This window comes from Dermochelys coriacea, chromosome 10 (assembly GCF_009764565.3).
Source record: "Dermochelys coriacea isolate rDerCor1 chromosome 10, rDerCor1.pri.v4, whole genome shotgun sequence".
Lineage (NCBI taxonomy): Eukaryota > Metazoa > Chordata > Testudines > Dermochelyidae > Dermochelys > Dermochelys coriacea.
The window spans coordinates 76,766,874-76,790,496 of NC_050077.1; the positions used below are offsets into that span (position 1 = coordinate 76,766,874).

At 39.8% G+C, this 23,623-nt stretch overlaps 2 protein-coding genes across 2 annotated transcripts in view; one reads left to right on the forward strand and one right to left on the reverse strand.

The window, feature by feature from the left end:
* Positions 1 to 12,232, forward strand: part of PGPEP1L (pyroglutamyl-peptidase I like) — a 28,885-nt gene extending 16,653 nt beyond the window's left edge. The window contains exons 4-5 of the mRNA XM_043494566.1: positions 2,435 to 2,664; positions 11,103 to 12,232. Coding sequence (XP_043350501.1) covers positions 2,435 to 2,664; positions 11,103 to 11,112 — 240 coding nt within the window. The 3' untranslated portion in view covers positions 11,113 to 12,232. The remainder of the gene's footprint in view (positions 1 to 2,434; positions 2,665 to 11,102) is intronic.
* IGF1R (insulin like growth factor 1 receptor) overlaps positions 6,499 to 23,623 on the reverse strand; it is a 290,123-nt gene continuing 272,998 nt past the window's right edge. The window contains 2 exon segments of the mRNA XM_038418287.2: positions 6,499 to 14,117; positions 21,935 to 22,069. Of these exon segments, the coding sequence (XP_038274215.1) occupies positions 13,751 to 14,117; positions 21,935 to 22,069 (502 nt within the window). The 3' untranslated portion in view covers positions 6,499 to 13,750.

Below are 23,623 nucleotides of genomic sequence, written 5' to 3' on the forward strand. Positions count from 1 at the left end.
TCTCTGTTCAGAAGGTGGATACAGCTTGCGCACTAGATATAGTCAGAAAAAAACCAGGATAGAAAAGGAGGATAGACTTCTTGAGCGTGTGCCGAGAGGTAGGGTAGATGGACCAGAGAAATCTATTTCTATTTATCTTACGCTCAAGAAGTCTATCCTCCTTTTCTATCCTGGTTTTTTAAAAACGTCTCCCTCTTTTCAGCACACAAAACAAAGGGTAATATCTTTCAACCACCTAAAATGATAGTGAGCAATGGAATATAATTTTGTCCCTCTGAAAGGGACAAAATGGACAATCAGGTCTTTGAAGGACACAGCTGTGGAGTGTTTTCATAGTACAGCCACCAAGAATATTAGTGCCAATGATTCTCTACATTTTTAATTCTGTGAACCACTTCATCAGAGACAGAGCCCTTACATGATCTCACTTTCTTCTCCCAATCTCCTACTGAGTGAAACAATATGAGAATCATTCTGTGGACCATCACCAAAGACTTCATGAGCCACTGGTGGTCTACACCACTGGAAATAGTTATGCTTATAATCTTCATGAGGAGGGTCTTTCCCAAAACAAGTCATTCAGTTGCTAGAAGGGCTCCTGGCAGCTCTTAACAAGGATCTGATGGAGAGGGAAAGATCAATTAGACCATCACCCAAAAGTGAACGTTAGCCAGACCACGGATGGACTCAATGCCTGTTTGTTAGGAGCGTGAACTGTAGCAGAGGTAGCTGAATGTGTGAACAAAGCCAATGTAGCACTGGGCAAAGAGCAAAAGGGTGAATGCTGGATTCTGTGACAGTAACTGAATTAAGCTCAGAAAAACAAACATGGAAAACTACATGGGGAGATTTTGGATGCACATCTGAGAAAGCATGGATGTTGAAGGAATATTTCTCTCCTGTATCTAGTTTAGATGGGGTGGTGCAGAGATACAGAACTTCTTTGGTTCCTTCACAGCAATCAGATGACAGCTGAAGAGAGCCCTTTACGTGCCAAACAAACATCTATAGTACCTAGTCATCTATTTAGGTTCTTAGATGATGCTCATCATCAGGGCACGAGTGTGTAGACTTCTAGGATAGGATGACTGCTAACCATTTACTCACTGCATATCAGTGTAAGAAATCTACCACATGAATGTTTGAGAAGTTTAAAGGAACAGCTATTATTCAAGAGGTGAATGTATGCTCCTTAGATACATTTTGGGCAACTGTTCAATTTGGTTTTTACTGAATCCCCATAAAAAAAAAAATCTTACTCTTATAAAAGGAAACGAGATCAACACAGAATGTCAGGCTTTTTAACAATGTTTTTGTGGAATAAATTTGAATCAGTTGTATACATATCACTGCTAGGAAAAAATATTTACACTTTTTAAAAAAACATTTAGAAAAGAAAATAGTTCATTATTTAATCTTGACGTATTACATGGACTGGTAAAGTTGTAATTTTTTTTATAGTTATGAAATGTCTATTTTACCACACTAAGGCATGTTCCTCTCAGTAGGCAAATTTTTAAATCAGGAGCACTTAATGAGAATTAGGGACATAAATAACTTCTGCCTAATAGTGATGCATTTATCTGGTATCAAGTGATTAAATGGAACTTAGATATAGTGATGAGCATGGTATAAAATAAATATGGTGCTTAACTATAAAATAAATAGTCCTGACCTACAACCCATTGATAAACACAGATTTGGGGCCAAATCTTGCAATCCTTGTACATCCAAAACTTTTTATTTAATGAAGTTTTGGGTGTGCAAGAAACTCAGGATTTAAGTTCTGAAAGAAGAAATATAGCTGAAGTACAGGAAGTATCTCTTATTGCAGCATTTTCATCCAATAGAGTATTTGTCATTTTAAAATGAGGCTTTTAAAAAAATCCTTCTTTGCTTAACTGGGAGAACTACTTATTTGGAATAAGAAGCTGCTGACTTTGATAGCTTGATTAAGAGGATTCTTTGTCCTGAGGGTAGTATCTGGAGTGGGTCTTTAAAACCTCCCCAAAAGTGTTACACAATGTCTGTGTCAGACAGGATTGTGGAGGTGCAGTTTAAAGTATCAACTAAAGCTTTATGATGAAAATTGGTGCAACTTAATGCACATACTAATGAGGAAATAGTTTAGCTTTTAACAATGGCGCTATATGCAGATCAGTGGAAAGAACCGCTGTAAGTTACAAAAAGACGCTGCATGTATCCTTGTGCTGGATTCCCGATCTGGCTAGATAAAACAAACAACAAAAGTCCAATTTTGTTCTACATTACAAAGGGTTATCTAAATTTTCTGTAAAGAGGAGCTATAAGTAAGACACTCCACCTTGGAGCTGGTATTTCATAAACTGCTCGGCGCTATTGCATTGGATGTTTTTAAAAACAGGTCTGTCATTTTCATTTCCTGTTATTCACTCTGGTGGGGGCAAGAAAACAGCTTACTGTTCACATTGGACTCGCTTCATCCTCCAAAGCAATCATCATCCTTGAACAGTGTGGGAAGAACAAAGGCTACAAAGAGATGGATGTTTGTGGTTTTTGCCCAGAAGATGGCTGTTGTTTGTTAGATGGCCCAGAAAGGATTGAGTCTACAATTAATATGAAAACTCTCTGGAAAAACATTTCGGTGGAAGGGATTGATGTCATCTTTTCCAGAGATGCAGGAAGGTAAACACATTATTAGTGGGAGAGGAAATTAAAGCAGCTCATTTCACCTTCAAGAATCATTATAAGGACTTGCTCCCCCCCCAATACATATAGGTACTTAAAGTTTACAGTCACAGGCGTGAAAAGGACACGAGGGACTGAAAATTTAGATTGAAGACTTGCACAAAAAGTAAAGCCAATAGAAATGTTTCCTTAAATTTGTAAATTCCAGTAGAAACGATTTAAAAAAAAAATACGACAGTGACTCAAATTTTTCAGCACTGTGTAAGATAATAAGTGATTCTGACTAGCCACTGACTTCAATCCACTTTCATTGTCCAAACGGAGCGAGAGGAGCATAAATGGTGAACGAGCAGCCTTCAGAGTAAACAAATTCATTTTAAAACTTTTTTTCTTTAAAAAAACAAAGGTGTCTATGGCAACTAACAATTTTTTTTAATGTGATTCTTTAACCAATCTTTAAAACAACAAACAAAAACCAGGATTCTTGAAGGTCAAAATTAGTTTTTATTTTCAGACTGTTTGGGTCTCGGAGTGATGTGATATAAGAAAAGGGAAGAATTTATCCAGCAAGTATCTTAAACATACAACATTTTTTGAAATTGTGCTACTTTTATGTAGGAGGGCGGGAAGTGAGGCTAGAGAGAGAGAGAGAGAGAGAGAGAGAGAGAGAGAGAGTGAGAGTGAGTGTGTGTGTGTACACACGTACACAGTTGGGTAATTTTCCAATCTAATTTAGTTTATGAGATCTCACAAAACAATGCATGTATAAGGATTTTTATTTTGCAGTAGCTATTGAGTGGGTGTCAATCAAATCAAGCCAACACTCAAGGAATGTTTGTTTCTCAATTGTTTGGGTTTTTTTTTAATTTCCATTTTTTCTAATACAAAGCACATAAACCAAATCTGGCTTAACTGCTTAAACTGTGTTTAATTAAATAGAAGTTTAGCTTTCCTTAATTCTGCTTTTTTTTTTAAATGTCATAGGTACATCTGTGATTATACCTATTATACCTCTCTGTATTATGGTAATGGAAGAGCAGCTTTTATACATGTGCCGCCTCTATCCAAATTCGTAACAGCAGACTTTCTAGGAAGAGCACTACAAATAATTATCTTAGAGATGTTAAAGCAGTGTGGGGAAAATAATGAATAAAAAGGATGGTTTACAGAAGACAGGCAAGTTTCTCAGAATACAGTAAAATTATTACACCTTCCTCTGAGACAACCCTTAAGATTTAAAAAAAACCAAAAAACAAAACAACCCATAATTACATGGCATGCGAGGGGGGAATTAAAATATGTTCTAAAAATCCTACAATAACTTTATTTTAGCCATTTTTTCATTACATAAAAAACTTGAAAGTAAAACAAATTACAAACAAAGGAAATGTAAACAATCGTTTAGGGGAACACCAGTGATTGGTGATTTATCTTGCTAATGGTAACAAATTTACTTCTGATTTAGGATACAAGGAAAAGTCTCAAGAAAATGGTATTTAAAAGGCTACCTTGCCCAAACCCCAAAGACTTGGGAAATGAAATGTCAAGATACAAATTGCTTTAAAAAGCACATTGAAAGTTTGTTCCTGATATCAGATATGCAGGTAGTCTTTGTACAGCTTACATAAAAAAAATTGAGGTGATGTGCATTATTACAACCATACAAAATTATAACTTCATACACACAAGGGAGAATTTTCCCCCTGAAGCCCAGAAGAATAGATCAGTCATACAAAAGCTCTCATTTGTGGATGAAAATCACATGCAATGCTCCCATCTTGTGGACCTTTAAAATCAACCCCTTTCCCCCCCCCCCCCGCACAGCAGTTTACCTTTATGTGCCAAACTACTGTCCCCTCCTCAAAAACTCACAAAGCTTTTCAGTGGTGACCCCTGCATTTGCTTTCAGGATGCATTAGCAGGAACCACCTTTGAAAGGCTTAGTCAGCGTGTTTTTAGGGAGAGAGCTGTCTTTTGGCACAAAGGAGATGGTATCACTTCCTGCTGGTATTGTGTGCCTGCGCATCAAAGCAGACTCTAAACTTCTTCTGATGAATTAGGGATTACAACAGAAAATGGATATTTCCAATTTGGCAAAAACAACAACCGTTATTAAACTGGATTTCAATCACAAGAAAAGAACACTTACCCCATGCTCTAGGTGTCCATGCTGTCAATGAAAAAGGCAATCCTGATACACAGTATAGCACAGGGGAAAGAGACTTTGAGGTCAGATGGTCTCAGGCCATTCAAGGCTTTATAGATCAAAACCCAACAGCTTACATTCCCACAGGAAGGGCAACTCATGGAGCACCAGTGCTGCATGTGTTGTCATGGTAGACAATCCCATTTAAAAAGCAGACTGCTGCATTCTACTCTAGTTTCAGCTTCTGGATGGATTTAAAGGGGTCATTTCTCAAGACAAGTATTGCTAGAATCCAGTCTCACACCAGATCATGGTAAGACAATCTGCATGCAAGAGGAAAGAATGACCTCTTAGCCACATGGATGGAAAGAGGAGTCTTGGTCATTGCTGCCATTAGATCATCAAAAGCAGCTGGAAATAAAACCAGATCCCTTGGTAACCAACAGTGACATGCTTTCAGCCAAATCCTTTCACTGCTGTCATCCATGTCTCATTCACAGCCGAACACGTTAAAATACACTTCCATACTACACTCTCTGGACTGGACGGGATAGAGGCATGAAGTAGGGTGTCACTGTTGCACTCAAAGCACCTCAGCCCATATTCTCCTTGGTAACCTCACTAATGGCTTCACATACACGCTGAATAAGAGGGGAGACCAAACAGCCATGACATACCCTTCAAGAAACAGCCATTGGGGCAGGAGAGGAATCACCCAACTGGACCCTTTGGGATTTCTCCAAAGGAAAGATTTAGAAACAACCTAAAAACAGGCCAGCCCTCACAGCCAGTACCATATCAACACCTCCTCAGTGACAAAGACAGCAGATAGATATATCAACACAGAGACCTGATCTTTATCTAACTCCAAGCTATGATTATTGTGCCATTAAATGCAGTCTCTGTGTTGTAAACCCTGAATGACAAGGGTCAAATGAGTCAAAAGCATGAAGATACCAACAGCTGTCTTGCCATAACCTTTTTCATAGTCTTAGTAGAAAATGCATCTAGGTACTGGTTGATAATTAGACTGCCAGTGTCTAGAGATGGCTTTGAGCAGTGGCTGAACATATGCTTCCTTCAAAGAAATCAGCATCTTGCCTTCTTCAAAGGAGTCTACAACCTCCACAAATAAAGGACTCAGTCTCCTGGGGCTTCAACAATCAAGCTCAGTGACGCTATCTGGAACTCAAACAGAGAAGGCCTAGCACTTATAAACCAGGGATCGGCAACTTTTGGCATGCAGCCTGGGACGGTTTATTTACCAGCAGCGTCCGCAGGTTCAGCCAATCATAGATCACACTGGCCGTGGTTCACTGTTCCAGGCTAACAGGGGCTGGGGGAAGCGGCGCGGGCCGAGGGATGCGTTGGCCGCCCTTCCCACAGCCCCCATTGGCCTGGAATGGCAAACCGCGGCCAGTGGGAGCTGCAATCGGCCGAACCTGCAGGTAAACAAACCATCCCGGCCCGCCAGTGGATTTCCCTGGTGGGCCGCATGCCAAAGGTTTCCGATGCCTGCACTAAACAGATGTGATACCTTAAAAATTAAAAAAAAAAAACCACCAGAAAAACTGTAGGGGGCAGGCTATCAACTATAGGAGAGGTGGAATTTTTAGTTTTCTGGGACTATACTTTCTTTGCTCAAGTTTGGGCTAGCAAATAACAAAAATCAGAAGACAGACAAATGCATACAGAATTCTTTTATTTAACTTAAATCATGTAGTACTGTAACTACTAGAAAAAAGCAGAGTAAGAGAAACTAAAGGAGCCTTAGCTTCAGCCATTCAAAATAGACAAAGTTTCCTTTTTTTCATAATGTAAAGAATCCAGAGTATATCGCAATAACAGGAATAAATTCTTACAACAGAATATACAAAAACATTTTGAAATTTTTTTTTTTATCATCTACTGATTCATTTTAATATAAACACAGGAATTTCTTTAGGAATAATTTATACACAGCAAGTCTTTTTTAATGTAATAAATTGGCCATGTTATTACTGTTTTAATTTTTTTTTTAAAAAAAGCTTTTTTAAACAAGAAAACTTGATAAATGTTGTATTTGCAAATGCATCAGTTCCATAGCGCTTTCTAGTTTTGTTTTTGTCCCAGAGGTAGACAAACTCTGGCCAATCCTTTCAACTCAAACCTCACTGGTTTAGAAAACAGAAAGATAATTCTCAAAGGCATCTAAACCATCCATAACCTTCAAAAGGTAGGGGAGGGGAAATGTTCAGTCTAATTTGGGGGTGGGAGGGGGAGGTTTGGGGGAGGAAAATCTTCGGTATTCTTACTTAAATAAAAATAAATAGGGACCCTTCCTTGTTCATCTCAACAAAGCTCTAATGATGCTAGATATCTACATAACTTGTATAGGCAGCACAAAACCATCATTTGAAGTGATAAGAAATCTGTAAACATAGTTTTCTTTTATTCAATGATAACTTTGAAAACTGCCTTTCATCATGCTGTCTATTACGCAGTCACATCCTTCAACCCACCTTGCAACAATAAGAAAAACTGGTACTGAATAACACAACTAAGACTGCTTAGCAGCAATACCTATTCTGTTTCCATAACCAATGAGGTTCTTTCAATCCATTAACTGCACTATACAGTAAAGTGAAATGACCAGTTAAGATGATCCCACCCAAACCAGAGGGTTCTGGAAGACCAGGATACTGAAGATACAGAACATTTTCCCAAACTCTTTATTTAGTTTATTTACTGTACACCAGGACACAAAGCTTGGGGAGAAAGGGATGAACCATGAGTTGGACAAGTTAATGATCCTTTTTGGCATATTGTAAAGCTAGCTAGTAAACTGGTACCATCAAAAAAAAAAAACCCTGATCATATACAAACACACACACACACAGGAAAGTGCCTTTAAATTATTTTAAAGGCATTTATAAACTACAAACATTTTATAAAATTATTCTATGTATTATTCTTCCATGTACTTACAAAATGCAATGAAACATTTAATTAGTTCTTGTAAACCAGATCTTCGTCAACTGACTACCCGTAATCTACTGGACTTAAAAGCCCTATTGAAAATGCTAATGGATTACTAATTAACATAATGCATACAAAAAAGATGACCATCCGCACATGCACACGTACTATAGATAGTCATATGGTACTTGCAAAACACACTGACTGAGAGCTGATGCACAGCAATTCATATTGACCAATGATCTCTGTAAACCTCCTGGTAATTAATTTACCTCCACAGCTGGGAAATTAAGAGGTTTATTTACAAGTACCAAATGATTAGAATGATGATGCCTGAGCCTTGATGCTGTCCCACATACCAAGCTCTGAAACGATCGCAAACTTCTGCCAAGCCCCGTGCCTGTGTGAATATGTATTTCCATCCTTTGTTCTCCTCTCGCCTCATGACCATTCTCAATTCCAGCTAACCCGGTTGAGTTTCTTAAAAGCACAAACAAGTAATTTAAATGCCTTTACTCAGAACCACCGGTCCTCTGCGCCATGGGACTTGCTGAGCCCCTGACTACCCACAGTTCTGTATCTTCAGCACCTCTGGCAATTAATGTTTAATCTACATCATCCTTTATTTGTAATTACTGTTTAGATCAACTACATAGAGTGGACCTGCAATATCTGGCTTTCACTGGTTAATAAGGAGTGGATCTCTTGCACTTTCCCCCATTGTTGCTTAGCCCAGTGATTAAATACATTGTTGACAAACAAAATAAAAAGAGTAACAGAAGAAAGTGTTACTTGTACTACTGGAATGAAAAGGGTTTTTAAAATATACATATATGTATACCAACAACAGGAGCATCATTCATTTAGGCTTGGGTTGTACTTACACCCCTCAGCAGTTCCCAGAGGATCTAATAGCAGTTCCATCTGGTGACCAGTCATCCTGGGCAAACTGGGCTTTTTATTGACACCAACAGGAGCATCAGTGCAAACACATCTAGAGTCATACATCACTTAGAACCAGCTTTAAAGAACGGAGGCATCACACCGAGAAAGAGGCTTGGTAGAACATGTGCTGGCCTCAAGTTTTGCATCATACTCGGCTTCTTTGTCTAGTCTATTACCCCAACAAAAAGAATATCATATTTAGTACCAAGCATGTGATGCGTCTGTATTTATACAATCGTCACCTTCCTTTGCAACCAAACCACCTTCTGTACCACCGAAAGATTTAATGATGACAAAGTCAGATTGAGAAGAATGGCCCACATACTTAAAATCAAACTTTCTTGCTCCCTTAGTGATGCCAGTTTGTTACTGATATCTTGGTACCATTTGTCAGAACGCTTGTTTTGCAGGCTGGGTGGGTTTTGTTTTTTTAATCATGCTCAGAAATGGGATTACTACAGTTTTATTCAAACACAGCGGAAGTGCTAAATTCTCCATACCAGCAAGCCAGTCTCTCAGGAAAAGGATGCATAATTCGCCATTTTATGCCAATATCAAGCCATTAATTCTCCATCGTTCACATACACAAACAATGTTATTTACTGTTAAAGGGAGATCTGCATGAAAAACCCAGGCAGATAAAGCTATTCAGAATGCACCAAAAACAACAACAAAATGCTGTAGAAACCAACATGGAATTAGGCTAGAATTGTGAGCAGAGAATACAATGGTACTGTTAAGGTGGTTTGGTCCAAGAGAACTGACTTTGTCATCATACATGCATACTTCGTTTAGTCACATGACTGCCTCTCATTTAAGTGCTTTTGAAATGTTTATCATGATGGGGTACTATATTGTTAGTGTTTTTTCCTAATATATTTTTTAAACCACCTATATAACAATTAAAAAAACCCCAAAAACATTAACTTGGACAGTTTTAACAAAACCCTCATAGCCAGCTGAAAGATCTGAGGATCTCCAGTTGTGGAAATCAGTATGTGCAAGAGAGAGAGGAGCAGTCACTACACCAAAAGGTCACTGTCAAATTAGGGAAATGAAAAAACAAAAAGGAAACCCAGTCAATCTGAAATGTTGTTGGTTTTCTCTGGTGTTAGGGAGAAACGCTCCCTCTAAAGACAAACTCTGTCGTACTTAACCGCAGCACTGTATATTCAAGAGGCCATGTACATCTCAAAGTAGCCAAACGCCACCTTATTCAGATACCACAACTAACACCTCCATGAACAGCTGCCAGAATCAGAAAAAAAGAGAAACATTATACATTGTGTTAATGGCAGGCTTGTGTTATGTTAGTACTGTACGCTTGTAAACCAGTTAAGCACTGTCAGAGGGAAGTCAGAATTTGACGGCTGGTCCATCAGAATCCAGAGTGATGAAGTATGCGTAGAGAGGGGGTTGGGAGGGACTGGATTTCTACTGGCACATTCAAATTTCCCATTTAACATTTAGTTTTGAGAAATCAGGGCTCTTGCCAAACAGAAGGAGCAAATGTAAAGATTCCAAGTTGTAAATTCAGTCTAGTGTTATCAGGTAGCCTGTGATATTTTTGCCCTGTTTGATTTGGTCAAGAAAGCAATGCTACTGCTGTATGCTCCAAGTTATTTTTAGGTATTGATTCAGTCAAATGTCCTTTTGGTGCTTGTGGCATCTGAGAAAAATTGGCAAGAATGACTTAGCCCACTCTTAAGGATTAACAGAAAGGCCGTTTATTTCATTTTAATAACCCTAGACTTTCAAATATTGTAAACAATTGGCTTCCATAATGAATTTGATCAAATACCATCATTCAATCCCCTTACAGCTGTGAGCTCTGTCCCAACTCAGCAGAACATATAGCGGCTTGCTGAACTACGACTGCAACGTCAGTGCATTTCACAGCTTCTGAGACTCCTTAAAGAATGGTGGTCTTAAGTCAAACGATTCTCAGGTGTGTCTCCTCCCCTCCCCACAACATAAATCTTAAAAATGCTACCAAAAAAGGGCAAACTGCTATAAAATAACATGAGAACCCTCTGAAGTGACCCTTTGGGAAAAGTAGCGACCGCTTCTCTCCAAAACCTAGAGTATGTGGTTTGTAGAGTGAGTGAGAAGTTACCAGTATCAACGGTATTTCTATTGGCTGCTGAGAAATGTGAGATGTATTTTTTTTATATATACACATATAAAAAAATAAGAGTGAGGTAGATAAATGTTTGAAAAAAATCAAAAACTGTCCCCCTGTCATACTTGAAAACCCTTATCTCAGTATTTAAATTTATTATGGGGCATCTCTACAGTGATTTAAACTGATATCACAAAAATAAATAAAAAAATCCTACATAGAATACCTTCTTAATTAACTTTTTTTTTTGTCTTTTCTTTAAAGGGAAAAATAACTATGGGACAGAGGCAAGAGAAGATAGTGGGACCTAAAACTACACAAGCAAAAAGCACTACAAACATTTTTTTTTTAATCTCCAGTCACAACGAGCAATCAGTATATTTTAATTTTTTGTTCTTACTCAAAAAAATTTAACATTTCCATCCCAGAACAACCTCTTTACTGCCATCATTTGGTTGGATCAGTGCTAAACAAGGGGTTAGATGCTATAACTAACTTTAGATGAGCAATTGTTATGGCTCCTTTTAGACTTACACCATGGTCTCCAACACACCCTCTTTAAATCCTACCTCCTTGCCCACCATATTCATAAAGCTTCCTCTGCCAAACAAGCAAGCTACTATTCTCTTTTGTGCTGAAGTTTGGTCTATAGTCTGAGCAACAAGCTTGTATTTGTACATGTTTCCACAGCTCCTGCATTTAACTGTTTGCTAGCAAACCTGGTGGCCCCCACCCACTTGAGGGCACTCTCATCCTCCCTGCATGATCTCCACAGCATGCTATCATTGAGGTTGCTGGCAAATCGGGGAGGGGAAGGAGGAGATCTTGAACAAGGTGCAGCCCAGAAATGTGGCCTTTCAACATCTTCTAATAAGAAGGCCTAGTAGCTGAGGTCTGCTAGATCAGAATGTTGAATGGCCATCTACATAAAAACGCCTGGCACGGACAGCTCAACTGATGTAGACTAAACAGCTGTTGTTCATGGGATGGAAGGGTTAAAATATTCATTTTAAAAAATAGAGACCCAAAAGCCTGGTGTCCGCTGTTGTACCCAACAATTAAAAAAATATATATATATGCGTGTGTCACAACCAAAATAAGAGGCAAAGGAAGGAGTGGGGTCTGACTCTTGTACAACGATGAATATGAACACTGAACAAGAATGTACTCAATATGTAACCTTTTTTTTCTGACCTGAGTTTGTATCGTGCCTTGCACTGTAACAGACTCACGTGCTGCATGGGCAGAGGTTAGCGGAGGGAGGGAGGGTATGGTTAAAACCACCACTACCACAGCACCACTGGAGTGCTACTGGTTGTGTACCCCTTCTCCCCTAGTCCCTTCAAGAGCTCTGTATCCCACACAGCCAAGATGTTGTAAAACAACTAATGGGGGAAAAAAAGGAGGAAATGTATTTATAAAAAGGCATTAAACAGTTCATGGCAAATCATGTTACAGGGATCAGTTACTAGGAAGAAGGAAGTAAAAGTTACACACTATAGTACAAAGCATAAGAAATTTGTTGGAGTGGGGGGGAAGGGAAGGAGGGCAGACCTGAAGGTTTTCATAGATTAAATCCACAAAGATAAAGAACAAAAAAAATAGCAGCTTTTTTCTGTACAGACATATAGATGAGTATCTGAACCGTAAAAAAGTTATAAAAGTGACACAAAAGACAATGTGTATGCAAATGATCCATGGTCTAACATAGAACTGCAAGACCCTTCGAGAAGTCTTAACCCTTCGAGAAGTATAACAACAGAGAGAAAAGGTCAACAAAGCGTCGTATACTTGAATCCGTTACCGCTTTTTTGTCTTCTCCAATTTTTGTTTCGACATGTGTTTTCCTGCTAGCCTGAGAAGGAGGGGAGGCTGCAATGATGGAGATCCCTTCCGGTTCATTTCAGGCTGGTTTGCTGTTTTTGGCGTGCGGTCGACTTTTTGCACGAAGTATATATAAGAGTGTACGAGACAGAGAGACAGAGTGTGTGTATGTGTGTGTGATATTTGGCTCACCACTGCCAGTTTTGTCCAGAATTCTTGGTGGGGGAGGGTGGGAGGGGGGGGAGGGTTGTTTCTAAACCCTGCCCCCCTTTCCTCTCCATCATGAGAAAACAAATCATGGTTTGTCCAGTTGAAAAAAATCTAGACAATCGGATTTTTTTTTTAAAATACCAGTGTATGATTGAATGGAGTGTATTGGTCAGTATCTCTTTTAAATGGAGCAGTTGATTACTGTGCTCCTTCCAAGCCTACAAAAAAAAAAAACAACAACACCCCCCATCCCCATGAAACAAAACCATCACCACCCCCAAAAAGTTCAGTTTTTTGGCAAAATTTGGCAGCGTTGAAAATGGTAACAACCATGGACGAATGATGGCCCTTTTTAAATTCTTTTACGTGTTCCTAAAAAGGTTAGAGTAACATTAAAAATCCAGTCTTTTTTTCTTTTCTTCATTCTGTCTTTATAAAGACCTACAGTGTTAAGCAGGTGCTTGCAAGGACTAAGGGGGAGCCACCTGGCCTGCAATTTCTTTGATCTGATAAAAGTGCTGTATGGTTGAACTTGCACGCAGATATGTTTCCCATTATGAAGCAGAAAGAAAGAGAGAGAGAAAAAGAGAAGAGACACATCAGATCTCAAGTTTTCTGTTGCTATTAAGTGTTAACATTAGAGTTTTAAAAGGCTGACTGTGCGCCCCACTGAATGGAGAGTCCTTTACTGAAATAAACATCTGCTTGCATATTGAACAAAGAAAAAACTAACGTGTTTACTGAAAAGAGGATTCTCCCATGTGCAGCTATGGCAGTTCTGAAGATCCACTGAGGTACAGTAGGCTTTTGAATATATTTTCTTTTCTTTCTTTCTTCCCCCAATGTGTGTGTGTTTGTGAGATTCTGGGTTTTAAGGATCAGCAGGCCGAAGACTGGGGCAAAGGTAAGGCCCGTTCGTTCTTGCGTCCCCCGTTCATGTGTGCGTACGGCTGTCTCTCCTCAAAGCTGGCCCGCAGCACCACCACACCTGGGCCGTTCTCAGCTTTATGTCCTGAGTGCTTGTCAGTGGGTTGGAGGGTGGACGAGGGATCTAAAGGAATGCTCTCCATGTTTTCAGTCTCCAGATCGAGTTCCTCGGTGTCTGGAGGCTTGTTCTCTTCACTGTAGAAGAAGGAGACCTCTTTGAATCCTGGATCCAGCTCATCCTTAATGCTGCTGATTATTTCCAGGAAGGAGGGCCTCATTTTGGGGTTGTACTGCCAGCACATCCGCATCAACTCAAACCTGGAATGAAAAAAGGAAAAAAACCCACCATAAAACCAAAAAAATCCTAGCAAAATAATACGCATATGCAATTTGATATATTTACATAAGTCCTTTTTGAACCCTGAAATACACTCCATTCTGACTTTTCACACAGCAGCCACACAATGCTTCTAAATCCTTCCATTGCACAGGTCCCATTGTTTAATTGCACTGAACAAAAGTATTCATAATATGAAATACAACACTAACAGTACAAGTCTCCTAAAACCAGAAATACCTTGGTGGAGTTACAACCTGGCTTCCCCCCCGTTTCGAATTGGCAAGTTTGAATATGCTATAAGATACGGGAGAGATTCAGGCTGATTATTTGCACCAAAGTTATGAAGAAGATAGTTTACTAAATTGTAAAGGCCAGAAAGGACCACTGTAATTGTCTAGTCTGCCCTCCTGAACACCATAGGCCACTGACATGTCAGCCAGTAATTCCTGCATAGAGTCCAATAAATAATGATTGAATTAGAGCATATATTTAGAGAAACATTCAATCTTTATTAAAGGAACAATGAGGAAGAAATCACCTAAAATGGACAGAGAAGCTAAAAAAACTGAGCTCTTTACGTCTTTCACTGCACAGTGTTTTCCCAAACACATACTCCTTTTTGCAATGCTTATCTGAATCGTCTCCAATTTTTCAATACATTTTGCACATTATGGACACCAGTAGCACTCTCATCAATACCATACATCACCTCTCCACCTCTACTCAACATTCTCCTGTTCCATTCAAAGACTGTTGGTCCTCTTTGCCACAACGTCACACAGAGATCAGGTTCAGTCAATTAACTACTCCGACTAGTTGGTACTTTTCAGAGTCAATGCTTTCTCACATATAATCCCCTGTCTTGTAAGTCTGGCCTTAAATAAAAAAAAAAAAAAAAGAACCATACCATGTCAAACTCCTGGAAAGCAAAAAGGTGACACCATGTTTTCTTAGAGACAGAACAATCACTTTGAAAACCTTGTAAATTTGAATGTTGCAGCCCAGTTTGCTTTAAGCTCTCAAATGATTTTTACTTTTAGCCAGCAATGCAGTAATATTTTACAGCTCACCTGTTTTAATACATCGGTGGTTATCTTTGCCAGGACAGCATCCCACATGGGCAAAACAAAACCACAAGATGCAACAGCAACACACGTATAATGAAAATAGTATTTTTTTTATGACATTGCAAGACTGGATATTCCTCTCTGATCAGTCTGCACTTTGAATGCAACACAACTCAGTATTTCGCCCTCACAGATCACCTATCTCCTTGCAACACTCAAACATGCACTCATGCAAAATTAAGGTCTACCTTAATGGATTACAGAACTTATAGATAGCCCCCAATGGTTTGGGGGCAACTACTCATACTAATACCAACATAGATTTCAACTATGCTCATTAAACAGCCTAAGCCTCTTAAAACAAGACTATCCTCAGAGATCTAACTTATTTAAATAAAACTTTAGACTTGTAACATGGATTTCCCAGATTATATAGTCAGCATTATTATGTCCCCAAATTATGTCGTCTATGGGCTTTGTTCAATATGTAAAATATTCCTAAGTTAATGAAGGATTAAAGAGAAATAAATCAGATGTCCAAGAAGACATTTAACCCTCTGCAATCTTGGTTCACACCTACTCCTGACAAAAGCAAGTAAAATCAAATTGAAATGCCTATAGAAGTGTTCCCTGTAATATAGGTTCAATATCAGAGTCATCTGGGCTGAGGAGAATCCACTTTTGAAATACATTACCACAGTAACTATTTCAGAGGAAATACATTTTGATTTTTAAAGAGACAAACACTGTCGAGTTAGAAAAGCCTCACTCCTGAATCTGGCTCCTTCATGCCAGAGCAGCATAAACAGGCTCTTAAACCCCCACATCTAGGCAGGGACTACTTCCCAGCATGGACACTATGGAAGACAGTCAGAGGGTGCGCCCCAAGGACCCCCTCACAAGCAGCATGCTGGAAGTGGGAGGGTATATTGAGATGTGACCACAGCAAACAGTACTGTGGAGATTACAGACAGTGCTGCGGCCCATAGGAAAGCCCAGGGAGGCTCCATAATTTAGAAGGGCCCCAACGTTTGTCTAAATTATCCTAGGATGTTCTCCGGTCTCCAGAGCAGCCCAGGATTGGGACAATACAAAGGTGACTTAAAGCCACTATAATCCCCAATACTCCAGTAACTCCAATTAACCCCAATGGAAGAATTTCCAACATCCAGTTTACTTTTCACCATTTACTGTTTATTTTTTGCAGTATATTCTGCATGCAAGGAAAACAGACTAGCTAGTTTCACTTTCCAGTTCTCATGCACTCACTCATGTCTTCACCCAGGATTTTCTGCACTATTACCCTCATAGTCATGGGTATGTACTTCCAAAAAGAAACAAAATCAACACCCAGTAAATCTGCTTCTTGTCAGCAAGGAAGTGAGACAGAATTATTGTTATTTTTACTTGTGGGAGGCACTGATACTATGGAGAAAAAAAAACAGATAAGCTAGATAGCATGCTGCCCATATTTGGGTTGCAAACAGCTTGGGGGGAATGTTTAAATCCAAACAAAAATGATCTTCACTGAAATGTTTCTTTCAGCTACAAACACATTTCTGTTGGGTACAATTTGACATTATCAAGAACAAAAATCAACTACCTGATTATATCCCTTTAACATGCAAAGACTAGAAGTAATCTAGCAAAACAATCTGTAGCACAAAAAAATCACCTAAACTGCTAGCCGTTGCATCACAACATACATGTACACATATAAAAACGTTTTTTTTATTTTTAAAACTTTTTTATATTTAGATTGAAGTCAACCTATAAAAATGCGTCTTCCCCTCCCTACAAAAGAAGAGAAAGTCTGTGACACACACACTATCTATATCTATACACACACACACAAATAGATAAAATCCATTTCTGATACTTCATTGCTGTTTTCTCTCCAGCTGACTGTTGTGTTCCTGAATAGAAGCATCAGCTGGGGCCAAGAACACTGGATATTCACTGGCTCAGAGCCCTGCGGCCTAGGGCAATGCTAAGGAGATACCACAAGCAGTGAAGTAATGCATGTGACATCAGCACAAACAAGAACATGTGATGTTTCTTTTAAGCCATTCCAGAATCAAAAACCTTAAGAGTGCTTCCCATAAAAGGAAGGAGTTTTTTTTTTCCTTTTCTTCTTTTTTATTCTGCGGGATTGGAGGCCTTGTTTACACCATCTCAACAAGAAAACTTTCCAGTAGACAACTGGAAGAATTTACGGGCTGATAAAACTCTTTTTATTTTAAATATCTGAGGGATGGCAAGCCAGACCTGGGAAATTACAGCAATCACCAAGCAGCAGAATATTGAGTGTCCTTGAAATGAATTTTCCACTTTCTCCTTACACAGAAATGCAGCAAAAGTCATTGTACTTTCTGTACTGGGGCATTAAATAGATAAATTGCTTGAAAAGCTGTATTCCTTTTTAATATTTTGAGCAACTACCAGAGACCATAATTAACTCAATATATATATGTAATATGCATCAGAGTCAATTTCTTACAACTGGGTCTGATGACAGCTAGGAACTTAGAAGGAAGAGTAAGAGCTGTTACTATCCTGCTGCCCACTACATCCTCTAAAAAGCAAGAATGACCTCTGTATTTGTCTTAAGTGGTGCAAGCGGTAGATCCTGACTTTAAAATGAGCCGTAACCACAGACAAAGCAAAAATCAGAACTGTTTAAACTGGCTGGTAATCTAAGCTACAGATGAGGGAAGCCAGTGTTCAAAGCATTCTTGCTTCAAACACAGAATTCTCCCTCCCGCCTCAACTAAACTAACTTTTAAAATCCCAGCGGGAACACACTATGAGCTTTAAAAGTAACAAAACTCCTTGATGTACAGTTGCAGTGTGATGCACAGCGCACTGCTATTACAACTGCCGTATAGAAGATGCTACTTACGTGGCAAAAGGAGGAAAAGCAGCAACACATCTCCTAGATTATGACTAATGTCCAGCACCCATGTCCTATTGTATGGTCAAATGTGTGACATTATGGAAAATATACCTTCACCCTCATACCCAAACAAGTACAACCTCCTAAAAATGTCATTTCTTTGGCACTTAGTTCCTTTTCAAATACTTTCCATGTCTCTGAACGCAAATGCAACTGTCTAATACCACCCAACAAGGTCTGTCTTTGAATAAGCACAAGAGAAAACCCCACTGCAAAATAAAATTTGTCACATTCTTCAAGTGTCCTTTCTTTCTGATCCATCTAGAAGTTAATGACTCTCTACTGCTAGAAGGTAGTAAAGCATAGCAACATACAAGCATAACATCCACACAAGATGGAACCTCAGAACCTTTGGCACTGCAGTGTGTGTGGCCGGGGGGGCTAAGAGAAATAGCCCTGAGCATTGCTCACATGTACTGTTGTGTTTACGTAATCTGGATAGTTAATGTAGTAGATTATTAAGCAGCGAGGGTCATGGTGGTTTTTCCTGTGTAGCATTTTATCCTCTCCATCCTTTTGGGGGAGATTTTGTATTACACTGTGCTCCAATTTACCCCAAAGGATAAACATGTAGGTTGCCTCCTCAGACATCAACCACCCACCATTTTATTTTAGCTGCTTTCAAAACAGAAAAATTTGGAGAAGGAGGCCCCAGGGCTACAAAGGTGTGTCTTGTGGTACATTTATACTGCCTGATTCTTAGCTCCCCTTCTTAAAATACCTTCGATCTACAGGCAGACAGAATTACAGTTGATGCATCTCTGTGGTGGCTGCACTCTGTAACAATTCCCAGTGGGGCTGACGTGCCAGGGAACACAATGCTTTGCAAGAAAAACTTTCCAGTCTTAAGGGTCAAAACCAGAGAGAAAAATATCACACCTATCCCCTCCACCAAAAAAAAGCAACTTCCCAGATTTGATATAGGTCTTCATAGAACGTTTGCCAACAATTGCCTTGCATAAACTGAGGATGTGCAATGAGACTAGCACCGAATTCCAGGGCCATCTGTGCCTTAGTACAATGCACAGAAATGTACTTTCCAAGGATTTTCTTCTTCCTGACATACCCATTGATGACCAGAAACAGGCTATACAGCAGTGGTTCTCAAACTTTTGTATTGGTGACCCCTTTCACACAGTAAGCCTCTTGAGTGCACCTCCCCTTATAAATTCATATATATATATTTTATATTTTTTTATATTTAACACTATTATAAATACTGTAGGCAAAGCGGGGTTTGGGGGTGGAGGCTGACAGCTTGCAACCCTCCACCTAATAACTTCACAACCCCCTGAGGGTCATGATCCCCAGTTTGAGAACCCCTGATATACAGGGAGGAATAAAGGTGGGGGAAGAGAGATCTCTGCATACTGACCACTCCTCTGTGTGTACCCATGATGATATAGAAGGAAGAGCTCACTAATTGGAGTGGTTGCGGTCAGGCTCGTTGAGAGAAATTTGGGGCTCCAGTACGATATTCACTGGGACCCTACCCTCTCCCATTTCACTTTATTTACACAGATGTTAAAAGACATTTTGGGAGCCCCTCCGACCACAGGCTGATGTACCATTGTCCTCTCTTTCCTAGCCCTGGCTGTGATCCCCAAACTTTGTTTGGTGATACTGTTTTACAACATCTCACGTTGATGGGCTGCAGCATAGGCAAGGGGGGGACGTGAAGAACTGGCTCAGCAAGGAGTTAGCAACTCCGAATAGGCTCACTGACAGCCAAGCAAATGTCTGCATGTAGAGCTGAGTTAGGGCCCATCTCTGGTGCTTTCACGTGGATTTGACCAGACTGGGGACTCTGTTGAATGTGAAAACAGGGAAGGCTGCGAGGGAGGGTGGGGCAAGTCACTGAAGTTTCAAGAGTTAAAAGCACTTTTAATTTTCTGCCTTTTAGAAGATACAGAGGCCCTTTATGTACAATCCAATCGATGAGGCATCACTCACGCACGCATCCTTTCCTGCCAGGGGACGGAAGGGGAGAACTGGCAGGATAGATTCTATTTTCCCTCTCCCCCTGGAGGAGAGTAGGTGTCAGTTGGAGGGATGGGGGGAGAGATTTTCCCACCACAGTATATTTAAGCCTGCCTCATTGTGCAGGGGGGAGAGGGGGAGAGAGAGGAATAGAATAGATAACCTATTATGGTCCCTTCCAGCCCTATGGTTCTAAAAATTCTATCCATATGCCAGGTTAATGAGGAATTTCTAAAGCTAAATCCCTTGCCAAGTTCATTCCCATTGTACAACTTGCTTTCCTAGAGCTGCCTGAAACAAGATCACCTTACCTAGGTCCCTCCACATGCCCAGCCCCTGCTGTATAATTCCCATAATGTCAAGCATAATTTCAAAGCCATCTGACTGCCAGAAATTCTCCACAGAATCATGGAAGGGAAAGAATGTGAGATGGGGGCGTCATATGGCAGTCAGACCTCCTCCTTCCACCGCCCACGGACCATCCTCCTCTAACAACAAAACACTGACTGTCATCTGAAACCAAAGCAAGTCCTCCAGCCAGAGGCTCTTTTCCTAAGAATCCCAAGCAGCTGATGCCCTTAAGTGATTGCATCCCTTCCGTGGGCCTCCAACAAATTTCAATAACTGCAAGACGCAGCATTTCCTGCCAGAAAGCTAGTTTGGGAAGCATATCAAAGTAGTAAAAGACTGAACAACTGAAACTACTGTACACAAAACGCAGCAGAAGTATTTTAACAATGTAAAGCGAAAGGCTGAAGCCTGTTGTAGCTATAGACACTCTGGAGCAACGAGACTTGATTAAACACTGATAATAGGAATGGATAAAGCTATTTGGACATTTCTTTCTCTTTATGCTTACAGGAAAGGAAATTGTGAAGGGAGGAGAAAATGTTGACCTCAATGCAATGAGTGCTATCAACTGTGGTAACAGGTCCAGAGCTGCTCTGGGAAGAAGAATTATTGCATTATTTTATCTGCATGCTGAATTAGAAAGCTTGGATTCCCAAGGGTTAATTCACAATTTATTTCAGCCACCCCAAACTCCTGCTTTTTTCTTTTTATATCCAACCGCATTATTTTAAATCAAATAGAAAAGTTTAAGAAAGATGACTCGGATAATCTCCCCAAACAGAAACATTTATTTTACACAATTTATATTTCCTGGGATATAGAAAACAAGCGTTTTAACAGCTTATTTGAGAACCTACGTTTAGCTAACGTGGGATTCTTACTACTAGTAAAGTTACTTTAAGGCACATGTTCAGTTTACAGGGACAGTTCAAATAGAAACTAACACTGCTAGAGCATTTTAACAATCCTTCATTCTGCCTTTATAGTTGCTTATTTGGATTTAGATGGGAGAAGAGAGAGGAGAAAGGAGCTTACATAGAAAGGACATGTTAAATATACTTAGCTCAAAACAGATGTAGCACTGCAGCACCAATGAATAGTGGAGGTCAAACGAGGCTGATCCCATGAGTAAGATGGAGCCCATGCTCCAAGAGAAACTGTTGCTGCTTCCAACAGTTATATCACAACATCAATGAATTAAAAACATTCCCGTCAGCTCACAAGAGTATAAATGTGTCTCTCAACTGCCACCAGACTAAAGCCCATAATTATTTTATCGATCACTCTCATTAGAACATCAATACGTTAGTGTTCCACTATAGTAATAGTTGGATTTACCTTGGTAACTCCGCATCACAGTTTAAAGAGAAGGAGTGCACTGCATCAGAGTGCACCGTAATCAAGCTCAAAGTGAAAAATAATGATGACAGGCGATACTTACAGCATATCAGGACAATTGTCTGGTTTCTCCAATAAGCCTCCCTCCATCACGAAGCGAAGAACTTGCTCGTTGGACATGCCTTGGTATGGCTGCTCTGCTAACGTTGCAATTTCCCAAAGGACAACACCAAAGGACCTGGAAAACAATTACGACTTAAAAAGCGTTAAGCAAACAAGCAAGATTTTGGTTTAGACTATGGCGGGGTGTTTTCTTCAAAAAACCCTCACCAACTTGACTGCTCAAGATATTGGTAACATGATTAGAAAACTTTCATTGCTAAGCCACCATTATAACTCTGAGTTGGTGGTGACCAAGAGCTGTTGACATCGGATAGCTATGTGGTAGCCCAACATTAATGAGTTTGGGGGGCTCCATTTAGGCTCTGTGTCAACAAAAGCCATCACTGTTCTTGACTAACTGGCAGCCTAGCTGCTTTGTCCATTCTCCTCTCCACAGGTGCACCTTCCAAATTCAGGTATGAGGTGCATTTGTGGGAAGGGGTGGAGCGGAGAGAGCAGTGAAGAGAGCTGCTCACATCCCGTTTCTGTGTTTAGAGGATGTCTCTGTCCAGCAGACAGCCCTTCACTAAACTCATTATAAAAAAACCCTTAAAAGCATGTAACTCTTTAAGCCTAAGAATTACACTTGAATATAAAACTGCGGCAGTGACAGATGAGGCTGAATCTCAAAGGCCCCTGAAATGATGAGTGTAACCCTGACATATTTAAAAAAAAAAAAAAAAAGGGGGGGGTGGGGGACTACTCATGTGACATTTCTTCTCTCACATATTCAGGTACTTCTAGCAAACGGGGATAGAAAGGGAGCTCAGAAAGACAAGCGTGCAGGAGCATAGCCCTCATCTGAGGGCAGCTGCTTTTTTCCCTTCATTTTGTCTGACATGCTTCAACAACAGAAACATTGAATATTAAAAAAAAAAAAAAAAAAAAAAAAACAACCCTGAGTTTTTCCCCAGTTCAGCCATGACATGGCTACCTATTAAAATGTATGCAGCTAAGCCTGCAAATGCCATATGGTTTGTTCTCCATATAAAAACCTGCTTGTGGCACAGGAATACTTTTTGATTAATACTGGTTTCTTGATTTGTCACTCTGCTTTAGGTTCTTCCACATGCCAACCTACAGACGCAATGCAATCATCAAGACATATCTGAGACATGACAGCATCTAATGCAACTCGCTTGCTTTTAATCATATAGGATGCAAAAATTTACATCTTTCTGGGCCCCTTGCACCAAGAGCCAACGCTGTGCTACGAAGATCAGTTTAGAACATTTAAACCCTCTTGGGAAGCTCAACTGTCATTTTGCAAGACACAGGGTACCTATGTATATATCTGCAAAAGAACAGTAGGAGAAAGGTGCTGATCTACTAGCCTGAGCTGTTCATTAGGTAATAGAGACAAGTATAATTATGATTTAAAAGCACTTGTGAAAAATGTCCTGTTTCTTTTCCATGACAAGCTTACACAGAACTAAGCAGCTCCTTCATGTAATTAAAGATAAAACTTAACATTTTAACTGGCCTGATGCACCTACAGAAATTTTCTTAAAATGTCTGTTTCGTAAACTAACATTAACTTCTTGTGTCCAGTTTTGGGCCCCACACTACAAGAAGGATGTGGATAAATTGGAAAGAGTACAGCGAAGGGCAACAAAAATGATTAGGGGTC